General features: G+C 54.8%; 1 protein-coding gene across 8 annotated transcripts in view; it reads right to left on the bottom strand.

The window, feature by feature from the left end:
* TTLL1 (tubulin tyrosine ligase like 1) overlaps positions 1-13,957 on the bottom strand; it is a 35,650-nt gene extending 21,693 nt beyond the window's left edge. For 2 of the 8 annotated variants that reach the window (XR_006336718.1, XM_043882061.1), the window contains exons 1-3: positions 13,805-13,957; positions 8,843-8,916; positions 4,845-4,961 (exon numbers count right to left, since the gene is read on the bottom strand). Coding sequence is in view for 7 of the 8 variants with exons in the window: in XM_043882061.1 (XP_043737996.1) it covers positions 4,845-4,957 (113 nt within the window). In the remaining variant the exon portion in view is untranslated. Of the gene's footprint in view, positions 1-4,844; positions 4,962-5,297; positions 5,455-8,842; positions 8,917-10,194; positions 10,308-10,817; positions 10,850-13,804 lie in introns of those variants that run through there. The other 6 variants (XM_043882066.1, XM_043882062.1, XM_043882063.1 and 3 more) reach the window with 6 other exon arrangements.
* Positions 13,958-15,692: the final 1,735 nt, after the last annotated feature.

The raw sequence follows: 15,692 nt of genomic DNA, 5'->3' as shown, positions 1-15,692 counted from the left end.
GAGGGGTTACAAAATGGTGAAAATTCTCCTTTGTCATTCCCCCTTCATTTACCGGCAGGAATGTTTCTGTGAGGAGAAACTTTCCTTCATGGACAATTCAGACAGCCCGTGAAGGGTTTCTCCAGGGAAGACTGACTGACTTTCTTTCCTGCATCAGTTTTCCAAATGGTGAGCTGGCTCCCTCACCCGCCCCCCCGACAAGGACGTGTGACGAGCTGTGTTCTGGGCCCCTATCACTGCAGAACAAACGACCCAACGTTCGCTACCTAAGATAACCACCATGGCATGCTATCTCCAGGTTCTGTGGGGTCAAGAATCTGGGCAGGGCGCGGCTGAGCGCTCGGCCCCTCGCGGCACTGAGGTCACTCAGGGGGATTCAGCCAGCTGGTCTGGGGGTTCTCCTGCCCAACAGTCCTGGGACGGGCAGGATGTGGCAGCTCGTGGCTCCGGCTTGGGCTTCCCACACAGGAAGTAGAAGCTGCTGGTTTCTTAAGGTCTGGGCCCCGACACAGAACACACTGACCGTGTCCCACTGGTCAAAGCAGTCCCAGAACCCACCCAAGCTCAGGAGAAGGGGACAAGGCCCTTCCCCACCTCCAGAGGGAGGTAGTATCAAAAACATGGCTATATGTAGAGGGGGAGAGGCTACACAGCACATCTTGTGAGATCTCAGTTCCCTGGCCAAGGACTGAACCTGGGCCACGGTAGTGAAAAACAATGAACCCTAACTACTAGGCCACCAGGGAGCTCCCCACTGTGGCCATTTCAAATGTGTCACAAATTATGTGGGCGGTAAGGAATCTGCCTGCCACTGCAGGAGATGCGAGAGACACAGGTTTGATCCCTGGGTTGGGAAGATCCCCTGGAGAAGGAAATGGCAACCCACTCCAGTATTCTTGCCTGCAGAATCCCATGGACAGAGGAGCCTGGCAGGCTACAGTTCATGGGGTTGCAAAGAGTCAGATATGACTGAGCAGCAGGCATGGTGTTTGGTTTCAGTTCTTTTGGGGGGCATGTTTATGAACTCACAGATTCAAACATGCACCATGAATTTCAATCTGTTTCAGTTATTCTTACTGAAGCTCTAGTTCTCCTTATTTTGGGCAGAAGGAACTCTCTAAGTTGCCTTCTGAGTCTTACTAACATGAACCTAGTAGTCCTCAACCACGTCTTTGCTTTCCCGTAAAACAAGCTATTCCAAGCTCACCTTGTACAAGTCTTCCTGAGGCCCAGTGACAGACACTTCTGCAAGGAGCAAAGGAAACATTCACCCACTGTGTAGCCTGACTGTTAAGAGTCCCATACTCCACGCTTCTTGTTCTGTATTCTATGTCACTTTGTGGCAAGTCCCTTCAGGAGGTAAAATAACTATCCCCTTGAATTTGGGCCAACCCAATGCAGTTTCTTGGGCTTCCCTGATAGCTCAGTTGGTAAAGAATCCACCTGCAATGCAGGAGACCCTGGTTCGATTCCTGGGTTGGGAAGATCCGCTGGAGAAGGAATAGGCTACCTACTCCAGTATTCTTGGGCTTCCCTTGTGGCTCAGCTGGTAGAGAATCTGCTTGCAACGTGGGAGACCTGGGTTCGACCCCTGGGTTGGGAAGAGCCCCTGGAGAAGGGAACGGCTACCCACTCCAGTATTCTGGCCTGGAGAATTCCATGGACTGTATAGTTCACGGAATCGCAAAGAGTCAGACATGACTGAGCGAGTTTCACTTCACTTCAATGCAGTTCTTTGGCCAAAAAGAATGGCAGCATTGATGCCGTGCCATTTCTGTGACTAGCCCTTAACGGCCTTGAGAGCTGCCACCTCTCTCTTGAGCTCCTGACACCCCACAAGCCCAGACTAGCTGGCTGGAGGGATATGAGATTTTTGTGGAGAGGAGCCCCTGGTGTTCTGGCTAAGGGCATTCTAGACCAGCCAGGTCCCGGATGACCCGCCAGGTGACAGCAGATGCTGAGTGAGCCCACGCAGGCCCAGTGAAGCAGGCCAGACCAAGAGAACCACTCCAACAAACCGAGAGACTCATGTGTAACAAAAAGTGGTTGTTTCGAACCCCTAAGTTTTGTTTTTTAATATTTATTTATTTGGCTATGCTGAGTCTTAGTTGTGACATGCGTGATCTTCCAACATTCGTTGCGGCATTTGGGATAGCTGAGGCATGTGGGATCTAGTTCCCTGACCAGGGATTGAACCTGGGCCCCTTGCATTGGGAGTGTGGAGTCTCAGCCACTGGCCCTCTAGGGACGTCCCCAGGCCCCTAGGTTTTGTGGTGCTTGCTACTTGCTGTCACTCTGGCAATGTCACTCCCTCCAGCCCACTGTTTACCTGTTTCACACTTGGTCTACTTCCTGCCCATGCGTAAGCTGTTTTTGCACAGTTGTCAGGATACAAACACAATTTCAAAATATGTTTTCCTTCACATTTATTGTTATTCAGTTTCCCAAACTGCTTTACGACCATCGCAATTATTTTAATGGCTGCACCTTAATCTGCTTGGTTACTGTATTTACCTTTCCCCAACCAGTTAATATTTAGCTGTTTTCAGTAATTTTCCCTAACCAATTTTTAAGAGCTGACCAGGACATTTAGTGCTTAAAGCGAGAGCTCTCAAGGTCTCCAAATATCCAATTCCTGCCAAACTGGTTAGCCCTTTCCTCCTCTCACTCTTTGGTTCAGAAGAGCTCCCTATGTCATCCTCAGCCTGGATGGGAGGGGAGTCTGCGGGAGAATGGATACATGTATATGTATGGCTGAGGCCCTTCGCTGTTCACCTGAAACCATCCCAGCATTGCTAATGGGCTACATTCAGATATAAAGTAAAAAGTTTTTTTAAAATAAAAGCGATCCCAAACCCTTCTCCCCAAACCCCTCTCGGCGTGAAGAAGGCAGCACTGAACCCCCCCACCCCCCACCCCGGCAGGAGAAGCCTGAAGACTAAACACTGTCCGCGCTAAACGCTGTCGTGCTCGGCCTTCCTTGCAGAGCTCCTGTGAAACAGGGTTCGGGATAAATGATGTCACTTTACCTCGGAGAGGCGAACCATATGCAGGTGCTGACCCACTTCACAAACGCCCTCCCTGCCTGCAGGCCCCGCCCCTGCAGGGGAAACCAGCTTTAAAGAGCAGCTGACTTCAGTGTTGTCAGGAGCACAGCTCATGTCATCCCTCCGCCCACCGCCGGAGCTATGCCCGGGGCCCGGCCAGGCTCCGGGGAGGCTGAGAGAAGCCAGGCCGGGTCCTCACTTTTCAGGATTGGCGTGGACACCGACAGAGGGGACAGGCGGGGAAATCACAGACTCGGCGTGTGCTGCCACCTGAGCAGGGCAGCCCGCGAGGGCCCACATGGCAGAGCTGGTTTCCAGGGCACACGTGCTGGCGCATGAGGGACGGTGTCAGCACGTGCCGGTGGGGCTCCCGCCCCGCGACGGCACCACCTCATGTTCCGTGCTCCCTGAAACCTCGAACAACCGAACCTGGGAAGACAGGTCAAGGCCTCCGCGAACAGTGGGGTGAAGGCACCGGGCTGAAGCCACGAGTGGCTCGGGCTCCAGGGCCCGGACGTCTAACCCCTGGGTGCGCCATCTCTGGAGGGTGGGCTGAGGAGGGGCAGAAAGCACGGCGTGTAGAGAAGTGCAAAGGAAAGAGTGTTCTCAGCGGGTTAGTGGGGGAAATGTGCAACCTGCTGCACCGGGGGCAGGGAGAAGGGAAGGGGCTGGAGAGAGGCCGAGGACCAGCTCTCAGGGCAGCGGCAGGGAGAGTGAGCCTTGGGTGGCCGCCGGGGAGAGTCAGGGTGGAAGGGCCCCTGCAGACCCTGACGGGCTCCCCCATCGACCCCGCCCCCACCCTAAAGCCTCACTCCCACCCTGTGCACCCAGGAGCAGCTGAGGGTCGGGAAGCCTTCTGGTGAGTAACCTGCCAAGGGTGTGGAGGCTGTCCCGAGGGAGGGAGCAGCCCAGGCCTGGACCGAGCAGGACAGGGGAGCTCACCCTGAGGAAGTGGGAGGAGGTGAGGCAGGGAGAGGAGTCCAGGAAGACTCCAGGGCTCCCAGCTGGGCCGGGCACCAACCGGGACTGGGTGCCGAAACGCCACCTTTCTAGCCTAACTGGCCTTTCCGGGGTTTCTCAATCAGTCCGGCCAGCACCCTGCTGGCCTAATGATGGAGTGAAAGGCAGCAGGGAGCCCTCCCACAGTCCTCCCCAGCCCCCACCCCACCCCGCAGTCCTCCCCACCCCCACACCACCCCACAGTCCTCCCCATCCCCAACACCACCCCACAGTCCTCCCCACCCCCACAGCCCACCCCACCCCCCACACCATGCCAAAGCTCTCCCCGCAGTCATCCCCACCCCCCCACAATCCGCCCCACCGCCCACGCCACCCCAGAGTCCTCCCCACCGCCCACACCACCCCACAGTCCTCCCCACCCCCCTAATCACCCCACAGTCCTCCCCACCCCCCTAATCACCCCACAGCCCACCCCACTCCCCATGCCACCCCACAGGATACTAACTTCCCCAAGAGAACCCCAAGGTCCAGGCCACAGGGCACCACTGTGAGCAGCACCGGCCCCGGGGCGGCGGCTCCTGTTTCTCACCCAGATGCACACCGTGCAACCACACTCGCCGGGCTGAGACGCCCCCGGGCCTCGGGACAACCACGTCACTGGAGCACGTGCTGCCCCAGGGCCGCCCGCTCTGCGCGCAGAGGGCCCGGGACGAGGGCGCGCAGCGGAGGCAGCACCCGGCGCAGCCGGCCTTCGCGGAACACTCTGTCCCGGGACGCGCCGCCATCACACTCATAAACGGGCTGGGACGACAACAGGATCCCGGCTTCCATACTCACCAGTAGAAATTCCAGTCCTCGTTTTCTGTCACTTGGACCCATCCTCTCTTCTCAAAGTTATTTATCAGCACCGACTTCTCGATGTCAGTGACCCACTTCACTTTTCCTGCCATAATCCTGGAAGACAGTGCCTCATGAGAACCATGAACGTCGACGCCTCACCTCCGCTCGCCGAAGGAGTCCTCTGCGCGGTGAACAGACCGCCCCGCCCCGAGCTCCGTCTCCCCCACAGAGGCTCTCAGCCGGGGCGACGTCCCGCCCCCAACACGCCCCTGGGGGACCCCAACACATCTGAAGGCATCCCGCTCGTCAGGACCGACCAGGGTTCAGGGGAGGCTCTGACAGCTCCAAAGCAGAGACCAGCGAAGCTGCTTGACACCGCCTCCCCCCCACCCCCACCCGATGTACAGGACGCCCCCCCACCCCCCCACAACAACCCCCAGTCCCAAATACCAGCCGTGCTGAGCCTGAGAGTCTGGTCAAATGGGAAATAGAGGCTGCACGCATTGACCGGCAGCTGTGACAGGCGCGGTGAGGGGACGTGCCTGGGCCGTGGGAGCTGGGTCGGCGGGTGGGAGGGTATCCTGGGCAGGGCACCCTGGAGCTGACTCTGATGGGCAGAGATGGGAGTACCCGCTCTAATCCGGGGACCCCCCCCATACTTTCCCTGCTGCCTGCCTGCCCTACACCGCGGCACTCCTTCGCGGTGGGTGATCGACCACACTGCTCCTGTTTCATAACCAGCGTGACTCCCACTGCACCTAACATAGGCAGTGCCCTGTTCCTTTCCCGCTTTGCCGGGTGCGTCTCGCGCCACCGTCTCGCTCACCCACTGTTCTGGCCACACCCGGCTCCCGTCTACCTCGGGGCCTGGGCACGTGCTCTGCCCGCAGCACTCCGGCCTCCCTTCTGCCCAGTTAAGCTACTACCCGCTCGTCTGCAGGCAGAAGTAGAGTGTCAGTTCCCGCAGAGCCTCTCTGACTCTCCAGACCAGCTGCCTGGCCCCTCGGCACCTGCAGTTCTGTCCCTACTTGGGGAGGCAGGAGTTGCCTCTTTTCCATCGCCGCTTGGTGCTCAGGGCCTGGCATGTGCCTGGCACACGGCAGACAATCACATCAGGGAGAACGAGTGACCGTGGTCCCAGGCCTGGTGGTGCCACCGTGGGTCTCTGAGCAAGTTACGGGACCTTTCTGCCCCTAGTCCCGCCTCCGAATTTGTGGTTTTCGAGCTGCTCAAGCAGCCCAGGGTTCCAGGCTCCCCCCAGCTCCCACCAGACCAAGGCTGCCTCATTACACTCCTGGGGACAGGAGGGGAAGGGCTCTCCCAGCCCAGGCTCGAAGCCCTGGGGCCCTATGAACGTCGAGGGCCTTTTATGAAGGAGCCACATCCCCCTTGTCATGGCTTCACGTTTGGAGCAACATCACCAGGCAGAAAAAAGCATGGCATGTGGAGGTAGGGACTCAGATATGCACTGCCTGGGAGAGGGAAAGAGAAGGCAGTCTCTGAGAGCATCCCCCAGGTGGGGCTCGGGGTGCTTCTACCCAGGGCCGCCCACACCCTCCTCTGGGTGCCCAGCAAGGCGGGGCTGCGGGCAAGCTCAGCCTGTGCAGCTCGAGGCCCAGCTCTGCCGCTCACTTGCTGTGTGATGCTGGGCAAGTTACTTGACCTCTCTGAACTTGCTTCCTCATCTGCGAAATGGGGGTGACGATAGTGCTGACCCGCGTCGTAGGTGAAAGTAAGAAGCAAATGAGTGAACACGTGTAAAGCACTGATTAGGGTGCCTGGCACGTAGGGAATCATGGTCATCATCCCCGTTTACGGATGAGGAAGCCACGGCTCTTAAGAGCCGGTGTGAGAAAGGACCAAATGGCGTGATGGTGGCTTCAGCGAAGCTCAGCATGACCCTACTCTAACTTCGCTGCTTCTTCCACAGCCCATCACCCCTTCCCTCTGCGAAAGCGGCTTCCTCAGGACGAGGCCAATGCCCACAAGGTCAAAGTGAGGGGTAAACGGAACCGCTCTCTGTAAACGCTAAGTGTCACGTAACTGCCACGTGAGGATGCTAACCTATCAGTCACGGTCTGCGTGAAGGTCAGCAGCCACTGCCTCGAGGTGACGCCAGAAGCTCTGTGAGTCCCCCACCTGCCGGCAGCTGAGTCTGCACCTGAGCAAACCCCACCCGCCCGGCCCCCCTTGCGGTGTTGAGGCCAACTGGGGGACCGAACGTGTGTGGCAAGCTTGCGTGGGGCAAGTCTACGGGCACCATTTTCCCAACAGCGTCTGCTCACTTTCTGTCTCTGCGTCACAGTATTCTTATCATATTTCAAACGTCTTCATTATTACCTTTTACTTATTTATTTTGATCGTACCGTGAAGCATGTGGCATCTTAGTTCCCTGACCGGGTATTGAACCTATGCCCCCGGCAAAGGAAGTGCAGAGTCTTAACTCTTAACTGCCAAGGAAGTGTCTCGTTATTATCTGTTTGCTACAGTGATCTGTGATCTTTGGTGTTACTAGCATGACTCCCTGAAGGCTCAGGTGATGGTTAAAATTTTTTAGCAATAAAGTGAAAGTCGCTCAGCTGGGTCCGACTCTTTGCAACCCCGTGGACTATATAGTCCACAGAATTCTCCAGGCCAGAATACTGGAGTGGGTAGCCGTTCCCTTCTTCAGGGGGTCTTCCCAACCCAGGGATCGAACCCAGGTCTACCTGCATTGCAGGCAGATGCTTTACCAGCTGAGCCACCAGAGAAGCCCAAGAATACTGGAGTGGGTAGCCTATCCCTTGTCAAAAGGCCCAGGAATCGAACCAGGGTCTCCCTGCATTGCAGGTGGATTCTTTATCAGCTGAGTTACCAGGGAAGCCTTTTAGCAGTAAAGTATTTTTAACTTAGGGCTTCCCTGGTGCCTCAGTGGTAAAGAATCTGCCTGCAATGCAGGACACCTGGGTTCAATCCCTGGGTTGGGAAGATCCCCTGGAGGAGGACACGGCAACCCGCTCCAGCATTTTTGCCTAGAGAATCCCATGGACAGAGGCGTCTGGCAGGCTGCAGTCCACACGGCTGCAAAGAGTCAGACACAACTGAAGCTGCCAAGCAGCAGCAGGAGCACTGCTTAATTCCGGCCATGTACGCCGTTTTAGACAGCAGCTAATGCCCGGCACAGTCTGCAGCATGGTATAAAGTTAACTTGGAGACCCTGGGGAAACCAGAACAGTCGTGTGACTTGCTTTCTTGCAATATTCACTTCACTGGGGTGGTCTGGGCCGGAATCTGCAGTATCTCTGAGGCCAGCCTGTAATCTGACTTCACCCTGAACAGCCCTGCCTCCTTGAGGGATCCTGGTCCGACTCTGCCCCCTAGAGTCCAACTGCAGACACAGGATTTGGGTGAGAACTAACCCGGCAGCCAGGCAAGGCCCACACCACACCCCATGCCCTGCACTTCAAACATCAGCCTTCCTGGGTGACCTCACCCCCGTCATGGACATCCACCTGGAGAGGCCCCGGAAGTAAGAGCAGAAACATAACACAATAACACGGGGAGTGCTTTAGAGCCACACTGTGCTCCAGTCACAAAACAGGCAGAAGATGACCCAGGGGCACGACCCCAAACCCAGGAAGCCGGATGGAGCAAACATTCCCATCCTCACTTGAGTACCACACTGTACTGTTAGTTGCTCCATTGTGTCCAACTCTTTGCGACTCCATGGACCGTAGCCCGCCAGGTTCCTCTGTCCATGGGGACTCTCCAGGCAAGAATACTGGAGTGGGTTGCCATTCCCTTCTCCAGGGGATCTTCCCCACCCAGGGATCGAACTCAGGTCTCCTGCATTGCAGGCAGGTTCTTTACCGTCTGAGCTACAGGGAAGCCCCATCCTCACTTTACAGCAGGAAGTGGAGCCTCCAAGGAGGGGCAGTTTCCTCCCGGCCCCCTGCCCCTTCCACCGGCCGTGTGGACAGGTGGTCACCAAGGGAAACATCTCATGCCTGACCTACCATAGGTATTTATGGAGCCAACAGGAACATCCGATTTCTCTTCAGTCTCCCTGATTCTTGCCTCGGGTTCTTACCTAAAATAAAATGAATACACAAACGACTGGCACAAAAACGGACATGTGGATCAATAGAATAGAACAGAGAGCCCGGAAATAAACACACACAACCTACAGTCAATTAATCTTTGACAAAGGAGGCAAGAATGTACGATGGTGAAAAGACAGTCTCTTCAGCAAGTGGTGCTGGGAAAGCTGGCCAGTTATGTGTAAACCAACAGAGTTAGAACACACTCTCACACCATCCACAAAAATAAACTCAAAATGCTGTAAAGACTTAAATGCAAGACCCGACATCATAAAACCCCTAGAAGAGAACACAAGCGAAACATTCTGACGTGAACGGTACCAATGTTTCCTTACGTCAGTCTCCCAGGGAAATCGAAATAAATGCAAGAATAAACAAATGGGACCTAATTAAGTTATAAACTTTCGTACAGCAGAGGAAATCATAAACAAAATGAAAAGACAACCTATGGGCTGGGAGAAAATAACTGCAAACCATGTGACTGACAAGGGCTTCATTTCCAGCCAAATAAATAAGTGTTCTCAAAAAAACATGAGGTCATTCTGGTCAGCCTTAATCCAACGACAGATACTCTTACGAGATGGAAAGCTGGACACAGAAACACACGGGGCAGAGAACACCCCATGAAGACAAGGGGACAGAGAGATATAGAGGGAACACGGCCGTGGGAAGATGGAGGCAGAGATTATAGAGTTATGCCTCCACGATGCCTGGGGCTCCCAGAAACTGGATGCCTCGAGGACCCCCTCCCCTGGAATCTTTCAAGAGAGTGCACCTCCGCCAACCCCCCGATTCCAGGCTCCTGCCTCATGGAGCCGCCTAGTTTGTGGCACTTGGACACTGCAGCCCTAGGAAACCAACATGAGACACCACCATCCTAAACACTAGGGGGAAAAGAAGACATTCACACACACGAGGAGCTTCACATACACGAATTTTGGAAACAGCATGGTGTAAGGTGCTGAGCAGAAAGACAGTCATTTATGGTTAAGAAAGGAAAGAAAGAAGTATGGCCACCTCTCCTTTAAAAGAACCCCTTTTCAGAAACACACCACATTGACGTGGAATTCACCACTGAGAGCTGATGCAAGAGGCACCTCGAGAAGAGCGAGGAGGGGCCCTCCACACCCGAGGCTCAGAGACCCGGTTCACTCCCGCATGGAATCATCTAAGCCACAGATCCTGGCAAGTCCTCGGGGCCTCAGCCTCCCCGGTGAAACAAATGGAAAAAGAAAGAGACAGACCCTCGGCGGCACTGCGGGGATTACCACAAGGTCAGGCGGGCGTGGCCCTGGCACACGGCGGGTTCTCCGAACAGTCAACTGGGCTTGAATCGAGTGCGTCAGGCGGAAAGAGCTTCCCCGTGAAGCTGCCCTTGATTCGGCCCCGCACGCTCCCACCGCTGGGCTCCGGAGACCAGCCCGCCTCGCGCAGGAAGTGATGACATGTCTCTGTCATCACTGAAACAACAGCCACCACTCACGAAGCACCAGGATGCGCCGGGCTCTGGGCTGGGCAGTCTGCACAGATCCTTGTCTACTGGGCACACCGTTACAGCTCACCTGACGCCCGGAGGCAGGGACTGTCCCCACTTATAGCCAGGAGAGTGGGGCTTGGAGAGTAAGAGGGAACGCACACGGCCTCCCTCCCACATGGGATGCCAACCCTCAGTTTACATGCAGCCCCTTGTCAGGCATCATTAACCTCCTGCAGGGCATCAGGTGGGTCCCCCAGCACCCAGCCAGGGCCAGGCACAGTGGGCTCAGGAATCAGGGCCAGGCTCAGGAATCATCTTAGAACAAAGGAGCCATCAGTCCAGTCCCCACAGTACAAAAGCCAGACTCCTCTCCAACCCTGAGAGATCCTTTTCCTTAGAAAAGTAAATAAATACCTGATGTCAGATTGTTTTCCTGTGACTTCCTCCTAAAATCGAAAAAAAAAAAAACAAACCAAGCGGCATTAATGGTATTGAGTAATGAACTTAACACATCACCTCTCTACTGGATCATATGAACTGATGCCTCAGACTCGTAAACCACGAGGTCGGCTACTTGCAAAACTGAGCACCATAAACCCCTCACCAGGAAACGCAGAGACTGTGCTGATCACAGCTCGAAGTCAGAGCGGGCTGTCACCACCTGAGGTACCCCGAATCCAGAATCCACCACCGAATCCACAGCTGCTGGTTATTTAAGGGGCCCACTCCTGGGGCAAGTGGGCAGGATGTGCTCAAGCTTGAGAACTGGCTTCCCCAGGGACATCCCTGGGTGTCCGGGTCACCAAGAGTCTAGTTTCTGTCTACTTTCACTCGGCATTGACAGCCACTCTGCGTCAGACGGGTGACAACACAGAGCTGCCTGGGACCAGGTGCTCCTGGACAGTCCTGATCCAGGGGAGGCAAGAGATGCATTCAGGGACTTGCCCGGCAGTCCAGTGGTTGACTCCACACTGCCGGTGCAGGAGGCATGGATTGATCCTTGGTCAGGAAACTAAGATCCCACAGGCCACGAAGTATGGCCAAAAAAAAAAAAAAAAAAGTGTGTTCAAAGTGCTTTAAGAGCCCAACAAAATTCAACTGCAGTCCTGGGGAGAAAGTGACCATCAGTCCAGGCCAGTGGCAAATCATGCCCACTCTACCCAAAAGATTCCATCTTCAGAGACCTCCCCAGCATCCCCACAATCAAAGACACCCACAGCAGGCCCCGACGATGGGCTACCTTGGTCCCACTGTCATCCCACTGCAGCCATCCTCCACCCAGCAGCAGACTGATCTTTTTACACACACAAAGCAAACCTTCTCACTCTGCTCACAAGCCTGCAGCAGCTGCCCGCTGCAGTCCACCTGCAGCCCCCCATGCCTCTCAGGTCTTGTCCCCCAGCGTCCTTCTGCCTGCCTGCCCTCTTCAGGCCCCAGCCTTTTTCTCGTCCCCCAAATCTGGCCCTTTCCCAGAGGCCAACTCCTCACAGCAGCCTTCCCAAGCCCATCTCAGTCCTTCCCATTTACCGCGTTGTTACTTCTCCGTGGCAATAGTGGTGTACACAACTGTTTAATCCAGTGCCGACTCAAAGCACTGTCCGTGAGCCAGCAGCATGGGCATCACAACCTGGTGCTTGTTAGAAACACAAATCCTCCACCCCAACCCTACGCACACGCAGTAGGGTAACGCATTCAGATCTCTGGGAGTGGGCCCCAGGAATCTGTGTTTTAAGTTCTCAGGGCATTCTTATGCATGCTCAAGTTTGAAAAGACCTGGTCTAGTTCACGTATTTGGTCCCTTGGTGACCACCTGTCTTCAATACACATGTGTCACCTTGGGAGCAGGAATGCTGCTCCATCTTATCTCTGCTGAACCCCCAGCACACAGAACAGCGTCTGGTAACAGCAGGCTGTCAGTCAGGATTTGATGACCTAACAAAAGAAGATGTGAGGGACTTCCCTGGTGGGCCAGAGGCTAAGACTCCGTGCTTCCAATGCAAGGGGCCCAGGTTCTATCTCTGGTCAGAGAACCAGATCGCATATGCCACAACTAAAGATGCCCTGAATGCCACAATGAAGACTGAAGATCCACATGCTGCAATAAGACCCTGCATGGCCAAAAAAAAAAAAAAGACACGAATTCCCGCCACACACAAACAAGTGCCAAGCAATGAAGCAGGTAAGCAGCCTAGCCCTACAGAGGCCACCAGTCTCACAGGGGAGACACCCAGGAAACGGTCATCTTCTACAGATTTATCCAGGCGAGAAGTAGGAGGCCGGGAAGGAGTTCAGCTGATTTCCGATGAGCGGTGGAACATCTCGGGGAATCTCTGTGCCCAAGAAGCCCAGGAGGACAGAACTCTGCCAAGAGGCCTCTGCCTCCTGGAGTTTCGACTCTTCTCAGACAAAAGCCAGAACAACCTCTCAGGAGAAACAACAAGCTGCGGGCAGAACCCACATTCATGGGAGTCATTTCACTCTTCCAGCGATCGGACCATGGACACACTCTCTGCCCTGCCCTCATCCCCCTCTCCCAGTCAGTCTTATCACTATCAGTTTCAATAAAGTCCTAGCTCAGCCAGGATTCCAGGACATGTGCATCCCTTTTTACCCTGTCTTTTTTGGGGGGGAAAAAAAAAAGCCACCTAGAAATAAAATGATACAAACGCTGACTTCACGTGGGCGCAGGGCATCCCGTCGCAGTGGTGTCGCCCTGTCAGTCTCCTCCTTCCCACTGCTCCTCGCACGTGTTTACTGGCGCCCGTAACTCCTTGAGTGCAGGGCAGGGCCAATCTTTTCTGTACCGCCACAAACCAGCCCCCCAGTACGCTTCTGAATATTCCCTGACCGAAGAACCGCTCTGCAAACCCCAAACGGCTTACAACCATAAGATACTTTTAGTTCCAGAATGAATCCCCCTATGCCTCGGCTACTGTAAGGGGGTATGTCTACCCCACCCCATCTAAAGATGGGAAAACAGGGAGAGGAAAGAGGGGAAACGCCGACGTTCAGACCCCCAGAGAGAGGCGAGCGGAGCGGGGGGACATTCATCTCCTGTCTCCCGTCCAGAGCGCTAGCCACAGGTACACTGCTTCCTGCAAGATGCCAACAGAAACAATACAGGTTGCAAATGAATGAAAAAGCCTAGGCACATAAAACTCTGGAATAACCGATAAGAGGAATGGAATTACAAGGATCGAAAGGCACAAGTCGTAGGAACTCGGAGGAGGAAAAGGAGCACAGTGGTCAGCGCGGGCTTGCCCCCGGGAATAGCGAGTCCGGCCAGCAGCATCTAAACCGCGGAGATCAGCGCCCACAACCGCTCGCGCATGCGCACTCGCCCACCCAGCACGGCCACACCCTCGGTCCCGGAGGCGGCGGCGCCGGCGGCGGGGCCTCACCTGTGGGCGCAGAGCGCTGAGAAGCGCCCAGGAGCGCGGAGCACGGCGGCCCCGCGCCGCGGCCCGGCCCCGCCTCCAGCCCCACTCGACGATCTCTGGAGGACTCGGCCCGCTTACCCGGCGCGGACCGGCCCTCCGCCCGCCGCGCTCTACTTCCGGGGCGGCGCCCTGGCAACCGGAGACGCGGCGTTGCCGGCGCCGCGACTGCTTCCGGGGTTAGACTGTCCCCAGTCTGCAGCTGCGCCTCCGACCTGCACAGCCCGGTACGCCCGGGGGCTGATGTAATACTTAACATCCAGAAAACTGAGATCATGGCATCCGGTCCTATCACTTCATGGCAAATAGATGGGGAAACATTGGAAACAGTGACAGACTTTATTTTGGGGGGGTTCCAAAATCACTGCAGATGGTGACTGCAGCCATGATTAAAAGACGCTTGCTTCTTGGAAGAAAAGCTATGGCCAACCTAGACACCATATTAAAAAGCAGAGACATTACTTTGCCGACAAAAGTCCGTCTAGTCAAGGCTGTGGTTTTTCCAGTAGTCATGTATGAATGTGAGAGTTGGACTGTAAAGAAAGAAGAGCGCCGAAGAATCGACACTTTTGAACTGTGTTGTTGGAGAAGACTCTTGAGAGTCCCTTGGACTGCAAGGAGATCAACCCAGTCAATCCTAAAGGAAATCAGTCCTAAATATACACTGGAAGGACTGATGCTGAAGCTGAAACTCCAGTACTTTGGTCGCCTAATGCGAAGAACTGACTCCTTAGAAAAGACCCTGATGCTGGGAAAGACTGAAGGCGGGAGGAGAAGGGGATGACAGAGGATGAGATGGTTGGATGGCATCACCGACTCAATGGACATGAGTTTGAGTAAGCTCTGGGAATTGGCTGTGGACAGGGAGGCCTGGCGTGCTTCAGTCCATGGGGTTGCAAAGAGTTGGACACGACTGAGTGACTGAACTGACTGACTGACTCACTGACTGACGTCCTGTGAGGAACCACCCAGGCCACCACCCCCAGGGGTCTCACAACCTTCCAGGGCCCAGAAATGAGATTGCCACCGATTGGGGCTCGGGATCAAGCCTGATAGCGGCAGGTAGAGCAGTATGATGCCTGGGGCCCTGGGCTCTAGTCCCTCTCTTCATCTCCTCTGTTGCTCAGCTTTAGTATCTGTAAAACTAGGACTGTTCATAGCACCAACTACGTAGGGTTTGTCATAGGGATAACATACAAGTTGCACTTAGCAAGTAGTAGTAAGTGGCCTACTCAAAGGTCACCTCATTTATGAAGTGTTCCCTGAGCGTGGGACAGATATAGTTCCTCAAACTAGATTTTTAAAACTCCTGTTCTGTTCAGTTCAGTTCATTCACTCAGTTGTGTCCTACTCTTTGCAACCCCATGGACTGCAGCACGCCAGGCTTCCCTGACCATCACCAACTCCTGGAGCTTGCTCAAACTCATGTCCATTGAGTCAGTGATGCCATCCAACCATCTTATCCTCTGTCATCCCCTTCTCCTCCCACCTTCAGTCTTTCCCAGCATCAGGGCCTTTTCCATTGAGTCAGTTCTTTGCATCAGGTGGCCAAAGGATTGGAGTTTCAGCTTCAGCTTCAGTCCTTCCAATGAATATTCAGGACTGAATATACTCAATCCTTTAGGATTGACTGGGTTGATCTCCTTGCAGTCCAAGGGACTCTCAAGGGTCTTTTCCAACACCACAGTTCAAAGGTATCAATTCTTCAGCACTCAGCTTTCTTTATGGTCCAACTCTCACATCCATACATGATTACTGGAAAAACTGTAGTTTTGACTAGATGGACTTTTGTTGGCAAAGTAATGTCTCTGCTTTTTAATATGCTGTCTAGGTTGGTCATAGCTTTTCTTCC

This window comes from Cervus elaphus, chromosome 22, assembly GCF_910594005.1.
Source record: "Cervus elaphus chromosome 22, mCerEla1.1, whole genome shotgun sequence".
Classification (NCBI taxonomy): Eukaryota; Metazoa; Chordata; class Mammalia; order Artiodactyla; family Cervidae; genus Cervus; species Cervus elaphus.
Note: the sequence above shows the minus strand (reverse complement) of the source record. Positions and strands in the feature narration are given on the sequence as shown.